The sequence below is a fragment of the Rosa chinensis genome, chromosome 1 (assembly GCF_002994745.2).
Source record: "Rosa chinensis cultivar Old Blush chromosome 1, RchiOBHm-V2, whole genome shotgun sequence".
In the NCBI taxonomy this organism is placed as follows: Eukaryota; Viridiplantae; Streptophyta; class Magnoliopsida; order Rosales; family Rosaceae; genus Rosa; species Rosa chinensis.
In genome coordinates, this window is record NC_037088.1 from 34208471 (window position 1) to 34232057 (window position 23587).

The following is a 23587-nucleotide window of genomic DNA, read 5'->3' on the forward strand; positions in this document are numbered from 1 at the left end:
TACCCATTGGTATTTCGAAACGCGCGGCTTCTACTTCTAAAAGAACTTCTGCTTTTGCTTTCAAAAAGCCAGTGCTTCCTATATAGTCTCACACAGAATTCCGCGTGAAATACAGTTTACACATTTGGCACAGAAATCCGTGTGAAATAGATTGTTCACAAGGATTGCGTTCCATTTCAGTAATTTATATTTATGCAATTATAGTGGGGCCCACGTATAATATTCACACGGACAAAATAATCCGTGTGAGATGAGCATTACCCCCCCCAAAACCACACAGTAACTCAATCTGTGCGTGTACCGTAGGTAAAAGCTATTACACACTGAAATCCATGTGAAAAAGTCTTATTACCCACATATTAAAATCTGTGGGTAATTGTTGTTTTGCTAGTAGTGTATAGCAGCAGGCTGTTAGGGAGTTTACCAAACACCAGATTGCGCTGTGCTTATGAGCACAGGAGCTAAAAGGCTCCCCCAAACTCACCCTAATGTCGCAACCCTTTGTTGGTACGTGGCAACCAGATGTAACCCGCACCATAAAAAATTGGTTGGTTTCATTCCATTAAGTACATGTCATGACTCCAACAAGGTCACCTGTTATTCTAGAATGCGACTCCAAGCAAGGACAGTGGATCTGTTTCATTTCGATCTGGTAAGGGCAAACCCTCCACGGAAAAATAAGAGACAACCACAAGTGAAATAATAAACTTGTATATAATTTCCAATTTTCCATGATATCAGTTTCGTGGACTGAATTTGGCTAATTAGGTAGCTAGGGAAATTTACATGCTATTAATTATAAGCTAAGTTTATAAGTAAGTGATGACTTTGTTAATTTCTAGCCAAAATCCCAAGCTAATTAGTGTCAAAAATTAATCACGAAGGACTTTCTGCACAATATATAGAATCTGTCAAAATGAGCACTTAATGTTTGTACTAATGACTTAATGGACAGCATGTACAATGACTTGCGTAGGAACTTGCATGCAGTTTTGCTCAATTCCATTGCATACTATGTAGGAGAAGAACGTCCTGAAACGCTGCAGTTCTATACGAATCAGCTGCATTAGTCCTAGAAACAGATTCCTAAATCTAGTGGATAAAACTACGAAGAAGAAAAGAGAAATAGCTAAAGAAGCCCCACTAATAAGGAACAGACCACGAAAGTCATAGAGGTCAATCGTATTGGGATCACTCTGGGTCATATCCTCATCAGACATGAGAGTTGTTTTTTCACGAAACCAGGTCTTTTCCATCTCTAGAAGCTTTTCTTCCTGTCTCAGACGTTCAATTTGCCTTGAGACATCGTGAACCAATTTCGAACCTTTAGGGAAAACCTGAATTCCAAAAATGGACAAAACATTAATCAGCTCAAGATAAAAGTTTTACTGTAAAACTATACAGTGCTTCAGAGTTCAGATACCTAACCATATATTCATGATTATAATCGAACTATCTGGACACATTCCAGGAACATAGAGAATACCCAATGTGGGACTACTCTACACACACCCGTTACCGTGCGGGGATCAATTGAGCCAGAAATGTGGGTACAAAACATGTGTGCCGCCTGGGATTGACGCCCACAAGCCTGGCCTAATACCATAGAAATCCAACGGAAAACCAATTGGCAATAGGTAAGTAGATAGGTAGTCCAGGACTTTTTATGTTGAAACACAAGGCTTTAGATTTCCAGATGTGGGATAAAAGCTGACTTATATTACTGAATGGATGAATAACAAAAATCTGTGAAGTAAAATATCATAGGGGAGAGGTTACTCACAAAGGCAAAACCATTGGTGATAGCCCTGGTTTTAATCATCGAGTAGTCAGCAGAATACTTTGCAAGGAAAATATTGATGTACGGAACCTCGTCAATAATCCCAGAAACCCCACCATTCTTGCTTCCTTTGGATAGAGCATCAATATATTCTTCTTCTGAATGATATGACTTTGCTGCTTTCAAATTTAAGTTCACTAGAACTCCTAATGAACCCGATTGATAACCTATATAGTTCCCTCTCGAGTTTAACTCTATCTGTTTGACCGTCATCATTGATGCCAAAGTTGCAGTATAACTTGATGACAATATAAGCACTACAAACACCCATATGATCACTACAAACTTTGCCAAATTATTTGACAACTTTTCCGCTGCAAAATGAACGAGCAAATTAATGTTTCATGCTCATTGCTAGCAAATATAGAACTGTGGAATAAACAAGCATGCAAACGAGAAAAACTAAGAATCAACTTGCAAACAAGATGTTAATATAAGAACATATGGAGTTGAGCAATCACTTGCCAGTTGACAGGAAGACTCGTATAATTGGAAATTAACTGAGATACAGCACTTACTATAAGCAAACACAAGAGTAGAAAAGGAGAACCAGAAAAGTGTTCCGATTTGCTCCTCTACTGTGCCCTGGAATTCTTTGTTAGTAGGACGCTCAATGATCCAAACAACAAAACTGGTTAGGATAAAGAAAGCAGCACTTGCTAACCAAAGATATGTTGAAAGTGGTTTAAAGAAAATCCACATGTTTTCCTTGGCATTTGGTACCAACATTCCCACACCCAAGTCGGTATATGGTATTGTAAAATCAACATACTGAGATCTGTTCTCTGTGATCGTAACATCTCCAACAACAGCATCGTATTTCTAGTGTACCGATTCACAAGCACGCCCAATATGCATGTGGCAAGAGAAACCGTAAACTTAATTAGAAATTAATATTAACTTTTGACTGATAAAAAATATCTAAATCCTACTGTCCGCATATAGAATATAACACGAATTGGTGCATGTTAACAAATGATGGTATATATAGTCAACATTTCCAAAACTGTTTAGCAAACTTAATAGGAGCGAGGAGACCTACAAATCTATTAAATTTTGTGATCAACTGATTCTACAGCTTGAGCTAAATTTAGATTGCATGGCTATGAGAAATGTAGTAACATCTGAATGAACTAGTAATACTAAAGTAAGCATGTGTACCTTGAGATAAACCTGGTAAACAAGATCATTATAAGTCCCTGCAAGATTTCCATTGGCATCCTCAATTGGAATAAACTCGTATGGCACTTCATATGGCAAAGCTCCTATTGCAGCTTTGAATACGTCTATAGAGAAGCCAGTGACATGAATTGTATTGGTTTCAAGATCATGCTCGACACGAACAAGTTCCTTGAACCCAATTCTCACTGGAACACCAATTTTTAGTTTAGGTGTTCCACTACTACTCAATTCCCTCCTGGAACCTCCAGGCCATATGATTCTTTCAAGATCAATTGTAGAAGCTAAATTTCTCCCATTATGAATGAGTTGCTGCTGGGGTGACCCTTTTCCGGATTTTACTTCTTCTTTGCGAGGCCAAAATCCAATCCTTTTGATCTCACCTTTTCCAATAACATTAACTATCTCAAATGGTTCTGATGGAATTAGTTTCCCATTCACATATTGAATTTCACCACTTAAACCTTTGAATCTGGTCTGCAATATCTCTCTAAGAAGCACAGCTCCGTCTTTGGAGGATCTAGTGGTAGAATTTTTAAGCCTTGCTCTTTCAACTGCTTCTGCTAGAGCCCAAGTTGCATCATATGCCCAGATCCCATCTGCACTTAACTCCCGAATTGCTTCCATATTTGGATCCTCCATGTAAAACTTCCTCCTCAATCTTGATGTAAGACTGTGAAGGTTTATTGATGCTGGAATAGAAGACTTGAAACCCAGCACTCCTTGCATTGACTCAATAACAGATAAATTCATAGAATGCAAGAAATTCATGCTAGTTGATGTCATGATCCAAGCATACCCTTCGCTCATCATCCCTAACTTCTTTGCATTCAAGAAAAGACGAGGTGCAAAAAAATGTGACACATGCACCACAAATACCTTAATCTTCAGGTTGATCAACTTTTGGAGCTCTGCAGTGATTTCTTCATTTGATGAGGAGGAAGCAATATTGGAACTTTTGTACGCAACACTCCCATGTGTGATCTCTTGGAATGACTTGACTAATGATGGAATGAAGTCTCTCTCATATTCTTTGCTATCATATAAAAGGATGACATCCCTCCATTTGAAAACTTCAATAATGGCACTAATTCCCTTAACTTCAGCCGCTTCATCAGCACGCATGATCTCAACAAAGAAGGGATATTTATTGTCAGTCCGAGCAGGAGAAAGAGACATTAAAGGGATTTTGGCCGCTTCTCCTAATTCTGCCAGAAGGTTTGCTTCTGCTCTTTTTGGTGCACCAATTATTGCTTCCACTTTGATATTTTCCAAAAAGTCAAGAGCTGCATCGAATCACAAGTAAAGATTAGTTACAACTATACTAGAAAAAATTACCAGAAGCTCATACATGTGCAGAGAGTTACGGTAGAGAAAGGATGGGTAAAAGTAGGGAAAGATTTTCACACAATCATTTACTATTCTTCTATCTGGAAATTGTATATACTATTAATACCTTTACAAAACCTAAAGATATACATACATATTTAGTATTCACCTATTGGTTAACAAAGAGACTTCTCCTTATTGTAGTATAAATAATAATAGTGATTAGAAAGAAACATTTGAACCCCAAAGTTCTAGGAAGCATTATACAGAAGTTCGTAGAAAGAATGAATGGCTCACCAGCTGACAGAGCAGGCAGAGGTTCACCTTTGAATCCCTACTGTAGAGAACTATTCTTGTGCTGTAGTTACTGTGGAGATGGTAAAAATCAGCGAGGGCCATTGAAATGCAGCTGAGAACAATCTTTCCTTTTGATTCCATATCGAGAATTACACCAACATGAACCTGATCTTCAACCATAATGGAACCAACATCATAGTTTAACTTCTCAATATTAGCACTTAAGTGACCAATGAGGCAACAGAAGGTCACAAAGGACGGGATGATTACTTGCCTCAACCCTCGACACTCCATATAATTGTATATGATCACCAACTTTTAGCAGCTCCTGATATGCGTGCGCGCGTCTATTATATCCTCATGATTTATATATGCGTCTAAAATAGTACTCTTTCCGGGAAGTTACTTGAAAAGGGACGACCAAGCAATGTTGATATAACATGCATGACGAGGACGCAATGTCAATAATACTCGGCTTGCAAGACTCCGGGTTCATGCGGACTGACATATCAGCTTGAACAATTCCTTAATCCGATCCTCACATAGAAGTCTTTGATTTTAAAGAGATCCCCGGGAACAAGGTATCTACATATGCATACGTGCCTCATTGCAGCTTCTCAATTACGCCCGTTTGGTTTACCAAGAGCTCCAGATCTAGGAACATCAAGTAAGAGGTATTTGATATAAGTCAGACAACTGAGTTCTATCCATTAGGTGAACCTCTTGTTCAACCAAGCTCCCTACCAAGTATATACGGCAAGGGTGGGTAAGTCTACTTTGACTAAAATACAGAAATAAAAGTGGACAATTTCAAAAGGAAAATATTGGACACTGTCTCGCAGCAGATAATCAAATCAAGCCACATGTTATTAGATACACATAACGTTATTGGTACAAGAATGTTACACGACAAGACCTAATCAGAGTTTCACTGTTCTACCACCAAGTCAACATTTCAAATCCTCCTTCAAACTCTGATCAGAAGTGCTTCTATCTTTGAATTGGTTTGTCCCCGAGGAAAATCACTAGGATGCATCCTAGTGCATTGGAAGACTACAGATTTCAAGTCTTTCATGCATATACAACATACACCCGAGTACCTGACTATCCTAACCTACAAACCAGAACTCCCTTCTTTCCAAGGACTAGGTCATAAATGTTTTCTTTCCCACTTTCCTTCTCGTCTACCGTCCCTTTCCCTCCGTTCCACCACCTGCCTGGATTTGCTCCCTCTAGAACCATGCCTCTGGCCCGAGCCAAATCCACCAGGCTGTCCATCAAATGCTGACAAAGAGTCTGGATCTCCAACACTACCCGTATCACCAGAGTCCTTGCTTCCATCCAAATTTTCTTCATAACCACTGCCAGCATCATCCAGACGATCACGTGACTGTAAAATGGTAGGCAGCTGCCCAGAAAATGTCCGAGAACCAGACAGAACCACAGTTGGTATTGTCCCCATGGATGAACTTTCAAGCTGCGCATTGCTTGATCTTGCACTACCTTCATTACCTGCTCTTCCGTTTTCTCTTTCACGATACCGATCTCGGGGCCGACTGCAAATTAATATAACATTATAACTCCAAGCCAAAAGTAACAGCAAAACATAAATGCACAACCACCAATATTCATTCAAAACATTCACGCACAAGCATGTCCCACTTCAAAACATTTGATATCAGGTCGTCATATAAACAAGACATTAACCTCGACGGAGAGCGGGCATTAATCCGACTCTAGAAGCTACAGTACAGAAAAACAAAGAAAAACATGTTCTATTTACATTTCCTGGGGCTTCATGCTATCCCTTTAGATTCAGATAAACTAAATTTCAGTATGGGATTGATTAAGCAGTTCCACTAATGACGTGAAATGCTTACCTACTGTAAGTGGAAGAAAAGTCGCGTCGTGACGGTCGCACACCTGCTTCAGCTTGCTCCAATTCACGCTGAAGATCTCTCTGTGACAGGGCAAGTTTCAAGATATTAGTGTAAGAATTTTTTGCTGAAGTATTAGTATGTTATGTTTCCCAATCCCCAGAAAAGGAGAAATTGTTTCATATTTAAAGACCCATGAGTCCTACCAATCATAATTCCATTTTCCGTCCATCTGGGTTTTGGAAGGTCAGTAAATATGATAAACTTTAATCAAATGACTCTCTTCTCCCAGAGATTCATAGATGCACATGCATACTTCCATCTAGGTTTTGGAGCGTCAGTAATATGATAAACTTGAATCCATGACTCTGATTTCCCAGAAATTCGTAGATCCACATGCATAGATACGTAGGGAGGGAGAAAGAATTCAAGCATAAATAGATACATCCATATATGAGAAGTTGTAGAAAGCATGATTTACTTGAATATAATAATTAACAGAGTAAACATAATCGAGTCCCAGCCCTTCTGGCCATTATGATCCTTTACTCAAATTAGTTTGAGGAAAGGTGCACTTTCTATGAAAATTACATATTTACAGTTCGCCAGCATCATCAACAATGGTCTAACTCATGCAGTAGCATTTGCCACAATTTGCCAATTATGTGACAGACTCAAAGAGTGACATCACTCATGATGCCAATTATGTAGCAAACAGCATACCCAAAAGTAAGAGTTGATTGAAAATTTGCATATCAAGACAATACGGAATACACTTATACCTGTGCTAGCCGTTCCTTCTCCATTTCAAGGTTTTGTCGCAGCTCCCTGGTTTTTGCACGCTCAAGTTCTACCAATCGCTGTCTCTCGATATCCTTTTCCACTTCAGCTGCTCTCTCCCTGATACATTAGTCCATATGTTAGTTTGCTACCAGGCATTTATGTTCATCACAGTACAAGGGATAGACAAGCCACCAAAGAAGCTATACCTATCAAGTTCTTGAAGTAGTTGAGCTTCTCGTAAAGCTGCTTCTTCCAAATATTTCTGACGGTCACGTCTCATAAGAAGTTTTTTCTGCCTGCGTGTGACGATGTCTTCACGGAGCTTGGAGATTTCTCTGATAACAAGGAAAAGACCAGAAATTCTGAATTTAAAGACCAAGCCAACAAACTGGAAAACTTCCCAAAAATTAAATGGTCAGAAGTTCCTGCATTGAATATGATATATTATATGGCTCTAGACATGGTGATGGTATATATTATGTTAAGTTTTATCAGCAGACCGAATCCCTTGAGCCTATACCCACTTTAAAGTAATGGCTTACTAGAATCAAAACTCCAAAGTAATATTCACAAAGGTATTTATAGACGTGAAAATATGTGTCAGCATATCATGGGTAGGGATTTAGTGGTTTGCTTGGTCCATTTCTGTTAGGTCTTACATGCTGTGGCTAAAACGGTGATAGTTGGGTGTAAGGAAATTTTGGATAAAGACACTTGTAGTTGGGGTTCCGCAAAGAAAAAATACCAGTGTCTCTATAAAAAAATATTGGCAATACCTAGTAGAAAAAAATGTCAATATTAGCAATATATAGACAAGAATGTCGCACATCTATGCATATCCAACATTTGGAGCACATCACTAAATCATGGAGATTTGATATATGGCTCCTGGTCAAATAGACAAACATCGCGAACCTTGCTCTTTCCTTTGAATTTTACATATTACAAATATATTAAGAACATATTTAGCACTTACAAGGAATGAATGCAATCCTTGATTTGCTGCAGGCGCGCATTATCTTTCAGAGGAGCTGAAAAAACAGAAGAATAAAATGACAAATGGTAGAAAAAGAAGATGTTTTTAAATAAAAGGTGGAATCTTCTTAAACAATCAATCGAAGAAAAGTATTACAGCTTAGGGAAGGAATCTGGTCTTTATCTTTGGTATCTTTAGGTGATTCTTGCAATGCATCTTCTTTCTGAAGAATGTCCAACTCTAATTCAGCCTCCTCCAATTCCTACAACAGACCAATAATATTTAATTCATGAATAAGTTCGGTATGTGACCCAACCAGCATCACTAGTAATTCAGGCTTACCATAACCTCTTGGTCAATTTTATTCGAGAAAATATCAAAGTATGACTTTGCAGAAGTTAAGCTGGCAAGGACCTGTTACAAATTATCAAACACATGAAAAGGCAGTAGGTGAAGAACATAGGATACCCATAAAACATGGAAGGGAAATTTAATTATTGATTGGATGAAATGGGGGACCGATACCAACAAAAATAAAAGTATCAAATTCATTTGTCAGCCAATCCATCATCTAACATGTATTGGAAACAGACATGGCTATCCTGGTTTTCTTGATTTGCAAACCAAAAATGGAAATGTATTTCAATTGTAAAAGCTAAGAAAGAGAAAATATGATGGACAAACATGCAATGAATCAATTGTCAAAATAAAGATAGCCACACCTAAATTGATGACAAAGCGATGGACATATACAGCAGGAAATTGAGAAACAATTGCTCACCCAAAAGATTCTACAAGATTAACTAAGCATCAATATGTAAATATTAATCAATGTCGTAATGCTGCATCCAGTTGCAAGTCTTTTTGATAAGACAACTTCCTTGCTTCATTTCAGTAAGTCTTAGCAAAACTTAATGCTATTAGTTGATTGATCTGAATTTGTGCAACCTTGAAACGGTAGTAAGTTTATGGGCATCAAAGAAGAATTTATCCTACAAAGACTGTTTTTGTGTGGAGGTGTTTGATGCAAAATAACTAACAATAGCAACAATAGCATCATAGATCATACCATCACTATCCACAGTTAAATTTTATCATGTCATCTCTACAGTCCTCACCTGAAGAACAGATTCACGAGTACTTTCAAAATCTGGGTCAACTTGTTTCGAAGAACTTGTTGAGAGCACTTCTCTCAGGACCTTACACAAAAAGTGAGGTTCAATTAATATGTAAATTCAAATTTACTGATTAGGAAAAGAAGACTTCTGAGGAAGAGACTTGATTTATAGGCCAATATTTTTTAAATTTTATGTCGTGCCAAAAAACAAACCAGTTTTTCCAGTTGTATACCTGTTTAGCTTCATCACCTTCAGCTCTCAACCTACATAATACTTGGCAAGCTCTTTTCTCAACATCTCCAAGCCTGCCATCTGAAAAAAGAACGGAATTTAAAACATTGAAAGATAGATAATGCTCCCAACATTTCCACAATAATCTTATACAATTTAAATAATTATAACAAGTGCATACCAGTTTTCGACATTGCTAGAGTCTCAATATTCTTCCAAAGATTTTCAGGAATCAGAGAGATATCTTCATCTGGACAGTAGAGGCAAGCACCAGCTATCAGTGCTAATGAAAGCCTCACCAAGGGTCCCTCAAAGTTTGGATGGGCAAGCATTCCCAATCCATGAACACTATCTGCCGCGCCAAGCAAAGACTGTAATAGACGTCGTTCAGCAAATGGGATATAATCAACAAGAAGTGCCATTGCACGAGTCTTTACAAGAAGTGATGCATCGGATGATGCCAGCACAACAACCAGATCCCACGTACTTGAAACCAAATTAGTAATAGTCGACTCAGAAACAGATATAACTAAGCCAGGTGAAACTAATTGTCTGTACAATAAGGAAGGCTGCAGGTCTGCTCCTCCACTCAAATCTTGGCCAACAACTTTGCCTAAAATCTGTAGTGCTATAGTCCGTTGCTCAGGTTCAGGATGACCCAGCATTGTACAGAACAAATTAACGAGAGGAACCTCACATTCCTTGAGGGAATGAAGGCCTCTGTCGAGTAACATCGATAACCATTTATGACTCTGCAGACGCCAAGCAATTTTTGGTGCATTGAAAGAACTATTTTTTATTGCAGAACAAATTATGCCAATCACATTGGTAAGGCCAAATTTATGAGGCACTGCAAGTACACAATCAAGCATAACAGATGAAACTTCCCAGCATCTGTTTTCTTGAAGGGTCAAAATGGTTTCAGAAATTGCTTCTAGACCAAAGATCCAAGGAACAAGGAATTCATCAACTGGCTTAGATGGAAAAGAGATTTCTGAGTCATTTTCTTGAGCACCATCAACTCTTTCCGCTATTGATGCCAAGCATCTTGAGTACATAAAACACTCTGTAGATGTAATAGTTATCTTCTTAGCTAGTTGATGATGAAGATTCCAACAAAGCTCAACTGTAGAATAAAGCTTAACAATGAGAACTCCCAAGTGTTTTGAGAATTCTTCTATCTCCTCGTGAGATAAAAGATAAACCTTATTATTCACAATATTACCACCAGAACTTTCTAACTTCTCGGAGACCCTATCTGCAAGTGAAGTGTGGTGCAAATCGCTGAGGAACCATGAATGTGACTCCAAACTACTGTCATGTGGTCCGTCAGTGGGAACCTGAAGTGGGATGGCACCAAAGAATTGTAAAGTCTGAACTAACAGAAGCTTGCAGCTCTCCATGACACTCTGGAATGCACAAAGGTAATTGTGGAAAGAAGAAGTAGGCTCAAATGCAGTAAAATCAGCCCAAAGCATTAAGGACTGCAATATTTCCTTCCTACGATGAGCAGATATATCAGGAAAGACAGAAGCCAAAATGAAAATTGTCAGTCCTCTGTTGTATTCTTTTGCTGTAGACTCATCCTGGTTCATAACCAGTCCGATGTTACTGAAAAGCTCATCAAAGCATAAGGACTCAAAATTAACACATGAATCATCCACCAACAATCTTTCCTCGTCGGACAACTTACATAAAGAGTATGAGATGATTGGTTTCAACAAACACAATACAGAATCCAGAAAAGATACATCACAATACGATGCTCTACAAAGGGATGCCAGAAGTTGCACCACTCTAGGTATCTCAGGAACCATTGCTTCCATGTGCTCAGTTACAATGGCCTCAAGTATATAAAGGATGATTGCTTTGGCATTTTTTAAAGCATAACCTTTCAAATGATCAGAACTATTTCGAGCAGAAACCTGCTCTGTATAGAGAAATGGCCATGAACACAACTCAGAAAACCAACATAATATATCAGGTACCATACTGGAAGAAATGAACCTCAACTGCAACCCAACAGCCTCCAAAATGGTTTCTCCAAAAGCTTCAAATTGTGTCTTCATATTAGGAAAGAACTTGTAGAGATCAGGGTAGATGACACGAAAAGATTGGTCCTGATCAGCAACTTCAAATCCTGTACTGACAGAAGAAACAGTTCCTCCTCCTGATTCTTCATATTTTCGATTGACAACATTGTCTACTGCAGAGAGCTCATCTGCAAATATAGATAAAAGACACGTCAGCTGTGGTAGATCCAAAGCAAGAAGAAGCCTGTCCTTTATATATTGTCTTGCATTACGAGATACTGCCATCCAACCAAGAAATCGAACAAGAGGGGATGTGGATCTGGAAAATATTGATATTCTCTGCATCCAGGCTGAAGGTGGAATCAAATTTCCATAACGGAAACCATTTTTATTGATTGCAAAATCCATCCCCTCATCGCCAGAACTTGCAGATATTACCAGTCTTTGAAGCAGTATCCACCGACGTTGTATCCCATGTACCGTCTCCGGCTCCAACTGCATATTGCTTTCTTTAAACTGATAATAAAGGGATGTTAGCGTCCCATTTAAGTACTCAGCAGATCCTAATGCAATGTCAATCACATGTTCTGGAACACAGTATAACTTTGTAGCAGAGTTCAACAAAAATATCAAACACTGCATAAGAATTTCATGCATTGAGTGTTGCTCCCTTTGCAATCTTTGAACCAGAAAGCTGCACAACAAAGCTTGATTTTGCCGAACCAAGGTGATGGCATCTGCAGCTTGTACATCAAAGGAAGACAACTTAATCACTTCTTCATCACATCCTACAGTGTCGTATGGACTGCAACTTCCATCTGATATCTTTTCTTGATACTTCTTATCTAACTCTGCAGCCTCAAGCAGAGTTTGAAGAACAACTTTGTCTCTTTTACTTTCAAGAACAGCTATTGTTTCTAGGTCACTCTTAGACTTTCCAGAGACCATTTTCAGCTCCAAACTTCCATGATTTGGTGGGATCCTTATCCCACCGGTGTTTCTATCGTTCATCAACTTTGGACTGCCTCTGAATGACATCATAAAAAATGGATTTACATAACACTCTGCAGCCAAGAGCAAAGCATCTATAGCAGCATCATGACTCTCAACAGTGATCTCATTCTGTGAATGTAAATCTGAGGCCAAACGGTGAAATTCAGAAGCCCTGAGCTCACAGTCTTGATAACTTATAAGTTGGAAATAATCCGCTTGCAAGTTGAAGTACTCCACAGAAAAACCAGAATCTAGTTTTAAGTCACTAGGAAACTGATATGGAAAACTTTTCCTAACCCCATGTTTTTGTTCAGAGCCAACATCCCCAAGGTTAGCAACAGAATTATGCTCATTTGGACCACTAAACATAATTGTCAGTACTATATTATGCAGTTCCGGAGGAGCAAATAGAAGACTGGCATCTTCTAAAATGTCCATTTTTACAGATGTTTCGTCTGTCTTCCCATCAGATTCACCCTGACTGTTTGATTTTGAAGAAGCTATCCCATGGTGAGAAACTGCAGGAGGAGATAAACCAGATGAAGGTTCAAGTTCCAGTGGTCTGGGGACAGGAGATATGCGGAGGTCAATTTCAGGAGGTAACTGCATGTGAGGTTCCAATATCGAGAGTAGTACGCTGCATCAAGATTTGTACATCCATCATCAATCTCATATAATAACATCACAGGTTCGTAAAACACAGCCTCATGGGAAAACACAATAGTGTTCATTTTTATCTTGACGGGATGGGTGATTCAGAAATTTTGGAGAAGAATTGCCACTAGATCACAATTAAGTTAATTTGAAACTCTATGGAAACCAATAAACAAAGTGGTATTTAAGAAATAGCAGGAAAGCATTCACAGTTCACTTGTGCATTGATATGTGTGAATTCTGATGCCAGTAGTAGAATATTCATAATTTTTTTTGTGAGAGCTGTAGGGAAAATTCATATACATTTGAGGAAGATGGATTTCAATTAAAAGGAGAACTATACAGAAAAGCAAACATGTATTAGAATCAAGGCACTCAATTTATCTAACAGATATCTTTCACTTCCTTCTCAACCAAGCATTTCTCAAATTTGCACGGCCACTACAGAAAGGTCTACATCTGCTCAGAAAGTCACAAGAAAAGATTTGGAATAATACAACCATGTATTACCTAGGAGCAACTGATCCACGTCTCCATTCAGATTCCAGTGAAGGAAGAACTGCTGGTTTCTGCACTGCCATACGGATCACATTAATAGCAATAGCACAATTCCGTTCCTGTGTTTCTGGATATGCAGAAGATAGGTCTCCAAAGGCTATTTTACCCTTAAATCTGCCTACAGCAGGATCAAGGAATGGCTCTAGCATCTCTAAAAGAAACAGTATCTTGTGCTTAACTTCCTGAAAACAGAGAAAAGTAAACAATAGAGAAGCTAAATAGCAAGATTTCATTAACTTCACAAATAAACCAAACTTTTGTGCGCTTCTAAATCTCAACAATACCAAAAGCATATCAACAATGACATTACAAAATGCTAACACTGTAATAGCATTAATTCAGAATTGATATAAGCATAGACAATATAGCCTCTACTAAGCCAAGACATAGTTTTTTATCCAACGCAACACATTTATGAATGAGAAAAATGAAGCAATGCAATTGCAATGAAAAACTGACAACATTATTGCATACCTTATACTTTCCCAGGATATCATCCATATGACCAGAGATAGCCAGAATGATGTATTTTATTGCAGCACGAGCACGAGCCAGGTAATGTCGAGCACCCTGACACAACAGCAACATGAGTGTTGTTACGTAATGAAAAGAAGAGCTATTACAAGAATGTTATTACAAGAAACAGATAAAGGGAAGATACAACATCTATTAGCTGACTTTGAAAATTGAACTACGAGAAAGAATACTTGATTGCAAGAGCAAGTTGGGAATAGAAAATTGATTTATTTCTCTAGGCAAGGAATAACGTATTCACTTTCTTTCAGGATGACCAATGAGGTCTATACTGATGCAGAGAACAAAGGGACCAAAAATCTACTGTAAGCCACTGTGGAACTGAATTTTTATACGTGAAATATAACACAGTACTCACATAATGATTCCAAAAAATATGTAAGAGCAGGGACGAAAATAAAATCACAAAAGTAAGAGACTTGACCCAGTTGGCATCTCTATAAAGTATTATCATATGCATGTAATTCTGCCACTCGTTACCTTTGGACAGTGGCGGATCCAGGATTTAAGAGTGGGGTGGGCTTGGAAATTTTTTTTTTTCTCAAGTAAAGTGATAAGAGAAATTACTGCGACACCAATATTTAACTAAAGTATATGCCTATTTTATTGAGCTGTCAAAAACATAGACACAACTTAAACCAATATTAAATAAATCACAGCAAAAGAAAAATAATTTGGAATCATTTTTTACTAGAAGAACATAATGAGAGATAATATTTTCGACAAAAAAATTAAACCTATTTAATAGAGGTATGAGTGGAAGAAAATAGGAAAAAGTAATTAAAACTATCATTTAATAGGTGTGAGTAGAAGAAAATAAGAAAGTAATTGAACACGTGGTGGAAGACAATAGGAAGAAGTAAGAAATATGAGCGGAAGAAAACAGGCGGAAGATGAAGTAACCAAAAAAAAACAGAAAAAGAAAAAGGCAAAAAGGAAGAAGTAAAAGAAAATATGAGTGGGATGTAGCCTGCAAAGAAAAACACGAGACTCGAACTGGGGTTGGCTTGATGAAAGCAAAGCATGTTTGCCAACCGTCAATTAACCTGCCCCATAGACGTTGCTTATACCAGGAAAGTTATAATGCAAATCTCAGGCGGGCTTGAGCCCACCCAACGATGTACGTAGATCCGCCACTGCCTTTGGAAATATGAGTTGAAAGTTTGAAACATATGAACATTATACCATTTATTAGTTCTCTAGTTCATGTAAAAACATACCTGAATTACGCCCAACAGATCCTCTAGAAGCTCTACAGCCAGATCAACCTATATTATTTCACCCTGAGTACTTAGAATTAAAACTAAAATAAATAAAAATTCAACAAGAACCAAAAAAAAAAATTACAGAAAAGTTACAAACAATAAATCTGCCAAAAGACAAACCTTTGCAATCACTTGAGTAAGCCAGGGTGCTAGTGCACTACAACACAGATCGATCAAAACACATGCTGCCTTAGCCTGCAAAACAAACCAGGGCCAATTAATTTCTTGAAAAGTACAGCTTCAAGCCATATATATGTGCTGAATACAAGTTATATTTTGCGATTCAATATATCCTAAAGACCTCTTCTTTTTCATTTTTCTTTGTTAAGAAGGAAAATCCGGAATTCCTTCGAGAGCCTGTTGAATAATTTTTATGTATTCCATCATTTCACCAATTTGGAAGTTAACCGTAACATATTTTGAATGGCACACTCTTTACGAGTATAATTATCAAGCAGGCATTAAAAATCTCACAAGACACCGTCAATTCCAAACTAATACCCTGAACCAACCAAAGTTATGTTTCTCCATGTCAGACAACAATTTTTTTTTTTTTTTTTTTTTTGCAATAAACCAATTTTATTGAAAAAAGAACAATCACGAAGTGGTGGACAAGATTTTTCACTAAAAGGAGCATCCTAAAGCACAAAAACCAAAACACTTTTAACTAAATTAACTCACTGCAGCAACCCAATGTAATAAATATCCAAAAAAGCAAATTATTTCTAAAAGCTGAAGAAATAAATGCCCATAGAGAAACCCAAAAACAAACTCTACCCCATTAGATGTCAAGATCATCCCCTCCCAAATTCTCAAGAATTCTTCTGTTCCTCTCCATCCTCATAACCTAAAACACTGCCACAATGGCACATTTTCCCAGAACCAATCACTTCTTTTTACCTCCAAAAAACTGAACCCTTCACCCAATAATGTCACACACTGTTGGTGAGACCCAGCTCACTTTCGCTCTCTGCACACCCTATTCCAGAGAGCTAAAGCAGTCGAACAATGCAACTGTATTTAATGAAATCAATCAATAGCTTATATTCTTAAGTGCAAACACAATTTTCAGGAGGTAACTATTATCTAAAACTATCATATGTTCTTTTTCTTTCAGTAAAATTCTATTCCTTTATCCAAAAAGACTTGAGAAAGAAAAAAAGATCTCAATGTCGTGTGCATGTGTGTTACGTGGGAGGAAGGGTTGGCAAAAGAGAAGGGAGATCCATTTCTCATTTCTTATTCTTTTGTCTGTGGTGCCACAAAACTAAAGTAAGTGAGCCATGTTGCCAGACAGCAGTTTGGTTTACATGAGGCCTGCCATCAACAAGTGTAAACGAGTAAGAAGGTATAAGATCTCAGTTCCGCATAAGGAGAGCCACTACGCAATCCCCAGAGTCATGAGTAAACTTGAAAATACGTCAATGGAGAGGTTTCAAATCGCAAAGGCTCATAGCAATTCTCTATAACATCAGAATAGAATAACATAGTGGAACTTGTGCTGCAATGAGCAACATGATAAATTGGTCAGCACTCTTGCACCTCAAAACCATCAGTGTCTGAGACAACTTATTGGACAGCCATATACCTCTGCATGCATCAGAGGGGCATCGAACAGGCATGCACATCCCTCCCATTACTACATCCATGCAACAGCTAAATGATGGACTTCAAAAATAAAAATACGATGGAAAAGAAGATACGACCATCAACCCACTATTTGTCCAGAAACGGACGATATCTAAACTATAGCTTGAGGAGACAAATGGAATGTACTTGGTGAGTCAAACTGCACCATGTATAATTAAAGCACCCTAATCATGGGACAGTTAATGAAACCTCTTCCTGCCATAATAGAGAGTAAACCACAGCTCTCTTTGAAATCCCGGAGAACTATCTAGCCCATGACCAGGAGAGAAGGCTGGGCAATAATGCTTACGTCTGCCCACTGTTCCAACTTCCAACCATAATTTTTCCCGGAATTCACTTTGTTTTTTGTTTTACCCTCTCCCTCTACTTTCTACTTTCAGTCACCTTCAGCTACTTAACTAAAGAGCAGCCCAATTCCTGAATTAGTCAGTGGGCCAATCCTAACTGACATGTGAGACTGCACAACTCACTTATGAAGGTTTTTGGAATGTCTTAGGAGGTCACTAAACAATGAAAGACATATTCTTACTTAACAAAAACAAAGTTATATAATAGAATTCTGATAGGATAATAAAAATGAATAGAGTGACTAACATGTGAAGGCGAAAATGACGATAAATAGCCGGCACAGGCATGGAGAAGTGGACGGTATAATAATGAAGATGATGTTGCTACAATCTGCAATCACAACACCATGATCAGAATATGATCTAAAAGTCAGTTAAGTAATCAAAATTTCCAGGCCAAAATGAATCAACTTGCAAGATTCAGTATAACCTGAGATAGGGCTTGTTGCACAATTGGTTGTCTCCATTGAGTGAAACTATCATCAACAATGTCAGAAGGACGGCTTGACGAGGGACGAAGTGCTACAAAAACCATAGATGACCATAAGAAAGAAATCTATATTGGCCACTCCAAGATACTCAAGTCAATAATGCCAATGACATTTTACTAGTTAAATGAACTTTTAGGTCTAGCTTATTAAAAATAAAGGCAACAAGAAAAGTCGTGTGGTTTTGATAGAAATTTGAGAGTTTGCATTTCAGCTCTGTAGCTCCGTATATAAAATCCTAATATTATATTCTCGAATTTCCTACAAGTTAAATTTAATAATTAACCTCTTTTACCATACTTTTCTTGTGTTCCTGTGAAAAAAAAAAAGCTTCAACAGTTGCTCCTTGTAAGCTACATAAGTTGAACAATGCCCAAAAATATACAAAAACTAAATATAATCCCCAAAAGTTAGAAAATTTTTATTTGCACACCCTAGAAATCAATCTATAAACCCTTTCTATTTTTAAATAACGTCACTATGAACTCTTCATAATACCTTCTTGGCTTAAATATACCATACTCCCTTCAAGTAGAGTAGTATGGACAACTCATATAATAAGTCAAGTTGAAAAAATAGGGGGCATGTAGATTGACTTAAAAATCACACCCCACCCCAACCTAACTATATTACTAATTGGTTCCAGAGCAACAGTACACACTCGTCTGTCTTTTTTTCCCTTAGGTTCAATGAAAAGTATAGATTCTGGTTTTCTAAATCTTAAAAGTTTGGAATCTGAATTTATATTTTTTTTTTTAGTGACATCTTTATGACATGATTGTAGTAGAAGGATATATATTGGGTATGAAACTCACCTGGTAGCAATGATTGAACTAGCGGTAATGCGGACCAAAGGTCAGATGTCCTATCTGCTAATTTGCTGCAGAGAAGTGGCTGACATCACAGGTTAACAGTGAATGGATCAGAATAACAGCAAAAGAAAACTGGCATCAAAGGAGAGAATGCTTATGGAGTTTTTTCTGCTAAACCAACCTGTGACGCACAAGCATAAAGTACATGTAAAATCCCTTCCTCCACTGCTCCTATATCCAAGATGTTAAGGTAGCTTGAATCCCAGTGATCATCAGGCAACTGGAAGTCTTCCCCAAACAAGTTTGAGTAATCAACTAAAGGAGCCGGATTTGTTATCTCTGATTTTGATGCTTCATCTCCAGATGTCACTTCATCAGGAGATGCTGATCCTTCACGTACTGTAACAGGCTCTATAAGCCTATGCAGAATCCTAGAAGCCTGAGATAAGGAGTATAGAGATAAGAAGCATAGATACAGCCAAGTATGTACTATAGTCAAAATGTTGCCAACACTATTATGCTAAGGAGTTGAAAGAAATAAATTACCTTTCTGCAAACAATTCCCAGATCAGAATCTTTATATGCCTTTCTCAACAGCACAAAGATTGCATCTGCACGAAATACTATAGAACTTGATGTGGACAGAACAAAAGGTGCTGTGGTGCGTGATCTACGTGGCTGTACACAACAAAAGGAACAAGACTACCAGTCATTTAAGACCATAAATAAGTAAGTAATATTAGAGATATTTCTTAAATTACCACGACAGAAGCACCTTCCCAGTCATGGGGAAAATTGGAGTACAGTTATGCATATCAGGTAACAAGCAAAAGTAAAGGAGATGAGGATAAAAAAAAAAAACAAATAAAAAGCAGTAAAGAGACCTCAAAGTTAGAGGACACGGTTAAGGATGATAATGGCTGACTGTTTTTAGAAACTTCAAAGTCTGAGATATTGCCTGAAGACTTTGTAGTTGCCCTACAGCATCAATTAGAAGTACCATTAGATATACATTAATGTAGCTGAGAGACGTGTGTGCAAATTAGAGCAAAAAGATGAGATAACTACATAAGCATGATAACTGAAATGCCAAAAGTAATGAAACAAACTCTTATAACTAACAGGAAATACAGTGGAATGCTTCGAATGGTTGATCTTTTTTCTTTTTTTTTCTTTTGAGACTAGGGTATCCGAGTCTTTGACCCGACTAATCCCTAGGCCCCGCCTGACCCCACAACATTTGGGGAACTGGAAACTCTAGCAATTGCTAGGTGGGTACCTTTGGAGAGGGTTGAACCCCAGACCACTTGGGAGCAAACCAAGGGCCTGATCACTAGACCAACAACTCCTTGGTGCTTCAAATGATTGATCATCAAAACAAGATGATTGCGCTCAATACAGCCTCATGTGATGTTATGTAATTCATTTAGTTATGACTTCATTCATTGTGCCATTTCACTCTTTATAGCTAGAAATCCCCCAACATGTTTTGTGGGACCTGGGCTCGAAACTGGGGCCTCCAGGAGGAAGGAAACACTAGCAAATAGCTGGGAGATATTACGAGGGGATTCAAACCCAATACCACAAGGAAGCAAATCATGGGCCTGACTATTTCTGCTAGTAAATTCGTTGCGCCATTGGAAATCAGTATTTAATGGCACTCTGCTCATGGAACAAGACAAAATGCCAAAAGTGATTTGTAATACCCTTCATTACTAGTCCATCATTCATGCGTTTGAGAGGACTGCATGAATTTGCAAGGACTTCATCTCATCAGGATAAGGCTCATTATTAAGGTTAATTTCAGACGGGATAAGGTCCATAACGTCTACTTGAATAAAGTGACAGAGCGGAAGGAAGCCTCTGGTAATGGTAGAATGACATTTAGCAAGCAAAACACCCCTATTCAGATTAATGCTCAAATAAACAGCTAGCTTGTGGAACCAATTTCCTTGTTCTGTAGAACAGAGTTGAGAAGACTTGTAGCACTAGTTTCAGGGGTTTTGTTGATTTTTCAGTATAGTGTTCCAAGTTTCGTGTTATTCTCCTCCGCTGACCAGTGCATTCTCTTTTTTTCTTAATAAATTGGTGAATCCTATCTAAGAAAATGCAACAGTCCTATAACATCACCTAATTAAAATCCTTTCATTACCAGTCAAAACTAGAAACCATTTGAGATAGCAATTAATATCCTTATAACCCTAAAGGGCCTAACACGTCTATCCATGTAACCCCTACAAATATGCCTAAAATAACCTTTTCTCATATGTCCCACATAAACAGTCTTCTTCCAACCAACTCTTAAGCATGTAAACCATTATTTAGCCCTTGAAGAACTTCTACACCATTCTCTTTTTCCTTAATTTTGCAATAAAACTATTTGTTTGCATTAGTAATTTAGTAAATGAGCTGGATTAAACTAAACTATATACTTTACAGCACGATAAGGGAGCAATGGCAAATCAACAAGCAGGAAAAGATATGAATAAAATTATAAGATTAGATACCAAAAGCATTTTCCCTTTTATGAATTGAGCATTTGTCTAGTTTGACAAATCAGATAATTAAGATGCAAAATGAAGAAAGCCAAGATAATCAAGAATATTTTGAGATTGTCGTCAATTTATGAAAAAAGAATGCTCTTAGATAGGGTGCATATAAGAAATATTAAAGTAAAATATCACAAATAATCATTTCTGCTCAGAAAAATCAAGCAATTGAGTCGCAAAAGCACTATAAATTATTGCATAGTCATAGACATCATTAATAACAACCATGCAAGATCATTGAAAGCTGAATTTGGATATAAAGCAAGTACATGCCTTTCTTTGCCAAGATCAAGTATTGGATAAAATGGGCCGGCAAGCATAGCAAGAAAACGTAAGTTTGGTTCCGGAGCATCCACGAAGCTGTTAAGATCTGCCTGCACAGTTGCAAACAAAGGCACACAACAAGGCCATCAATTAATAGGAAAGAAGATGGAACCAGATAAAGGGGAAAACCAAACAGAAGAACAGTGACTAAAGCTGAAAAAAAAGAGAAATAAAATACTAATTGTGGAAAAACTGAATATACCTCAAGTTGGGGAAGGAACACAAGCAACCGACTTGCCATGTCTTTAAGCAACTACAAACTAGTAGGCATCAGAAAAGAGAGAGAGAGAGAGAGAGATGAAAATACAAGAACAGTGTATAATGAACATGATAGATAGAATGGTCATACACCTGAAGATGCATATCATGAGCATCTTGTTTGTGAGATATAATAGATGGTAACAAGTGGTTAACAACCGGTTGAAATTCTGGTTCCAGTCCAGTCACTGAAACCCCAATAAGCTGCAAGGGAAGAAAAAAAAAAAAGAATATAAGACATTTTAGAGCCAACAAATATGCGTGATTTAAACAATGATGTTTCTCAGAAAAACTAACCAAAAACAGTTCCCATCTCGTACCTGTATGAAGAAAATGGCAATGGGATTCCCCCTCAAACAAGATATTCGCACATAGCGGCACGGGGTGTAGTTCGTGGGATACACCATATCCCGCCGCGGCGCTTCACAACGCGGGCGTACCTTTACAAACGTCTCTGGCTGTTTGAAAATGAAAAAAAAACAAAACAATGATACCCTTAAAGCAAACAACTTTGAACAGAGTGTAATCGAAAACATGTATAGTAATCAATGATGCCAAGTAATCACTGCTAGAAGTTCTAAAGCTAGATTAGACAGTTCAAAATTGGAGAAAGCAATGAAATGTGAACAAGGCAAGAGAGAGAAATTGAGTGACCTTGTAACGCAAGCCAACAGAGATTTCCCATTCGAGGACGGACTTGTTGTAGATTCTGATGTGAGATAACAAGCAAGGTTCCTAGCAAAACCCGAAAGCACAGAAATTGAATAAGAAAATTGGGCCTTTTTTTAGGGTTGAAGGATTAGGGATTAGGGAAGTTACGTTGAGTTCGAGGAGGATCCACTCCTTGGTGTTGGTGGCGGTGGACCAGTGAGAGCGGAGGTCGGCGTCGAGCACGTGACCGGCCTTCTGCGACGGGGACTCACGTGACATTGCCTTCACTTTGTACTCGAGAGGCTTCACTCTCGCTTCGAACTCTACCTCCATATCTCTGTCGCTCTTTGTGGGAGTGAAAAGCTGAGAAAGGTGAGAGCTTTTTAGAGAGAGAGCATTTGGGTGGGTGTTCTAAGGAGGAAGATCAAAAACCCCTTCTGCAGATGGTGGAGGAGAATTGGGTGGGTTTTGTTTTTGGAAAAAAAAAAAAAAAAAACTTGAGTTGGGTTTGTGTTGGTTTTTTGAGATATTTGTCTCAAACTCTCAACCCTTTTGTGTTGGTTATCTACAGTAAAGAACTCTTATCTTGCCAAAATCGGTTTGAAAAGACATAAACATCCTTTAATCATAAGTCCCCACTTCAAATAATTTTTAGTATATAAACATATGAAGGGCACTCTGCAACTACCTGGTTAGCTTTGTATTAAGAAGCTAACCATCTCTTAAACCAACTTTTGGTCACATATTGGCATCTCTACTGTTCAGTTTTTAGGTCGCTATGACTATAAGTAAATCACTTCTACAAATTTTCAGCTAAATTGATGATTATTTTGGTATTCAT

General features: G+C 37.9%; 1 protein-coding gene and 1 pseudogene across 3 annotated transcripts; both read right to left on the minus strand.

Moving 5' to 3' along the window:
• Positions 1–887: 887 nt before the first annotated feature.
• On the minus strand, positions 888–5370 carry LOC112194826 (annotated as a pseudogene).
• Positions 5371–5491: 121 nt separating this feature from the next.
• Positions 5492–23264, minus strand: LOC112194805. 3 transcript variants are annotated; one of them, XM_024335039.2, is made up of 26 exons: positions 22915–23264; positions 22750–22830; positions 22416–22553; positions 22189–22299; positions 22040–22090; positions 21787–21887; positions 19849–19942; positions 19511–19642; positions 19146–19403; positions 18968–19046; positions 18095–18186; positions 17912–17995; positions 15788–15862; positions 15623–15670; positions 14343–14438; positions 13821–14050; positions 9812–13293; positions 9632–9711; positions 9400–9480; positions 8624–8695; positions 8438–8543; positions 8282–8336; positions 7512–7640; positions 7305–7422; positions 6526–6605; positions 5492–6201 (listed from the first exon to the last, which is right to left on the minus strand). In XM_024335039.2, exons 1-26 carry the CDS (start codon positions 23077–23079, stop codon positions 5796–5798), a joined length of 6444 nt encoding a protein of 2147 aa, XP_024190807.1. In that variant the 5' UTR covers positions 23080–23264; the 3' UTR covers positions 5492–5795. The 3 variants fall into 3 exon arrangements, with proteins under 3 accessions (XP_024190807.1, XP_024190822.1, XP_024190828.1); XM_024335054.2 differs by lacking the exons at positions 22750–22830; positions 22915–23264 and having other exon boundaries at positions 22040–22097; positions 22416–22446; XM_024335060.2 differs by lacking the exons at positions 22750–22830; positions 22915–23264 and having other exon boundaries at positions 22040–22080; positions 22416–22430.
• Between the last annotated feature and the right edge of the window lie 323 nt (positions 23265–23587).

Coding starts and splice junctions, on each gene's coding strand:
- LOC112194805 (XM_024335039.2), bottom strand. CDS start 23,079: ATGGAGGTAGAGTTCGAAGCGAGAGTGAAGCCTCTCGAGTACAAAGTG. Junction 18,187..18,967: donor AGTTCAATCATTGCTACCAG/GTGAGTTTCATA, acceptor TGGTTTTTGTAG/CACTTCGTCCCTCGTCAAGC. Junction 15,671..15,787: donor TTACTCAAGTGATTGCAAAG/GTTTGTCTTTTG, acceptor GAAATAATATAG/GTTGATCTGGCTGTAGAGCT.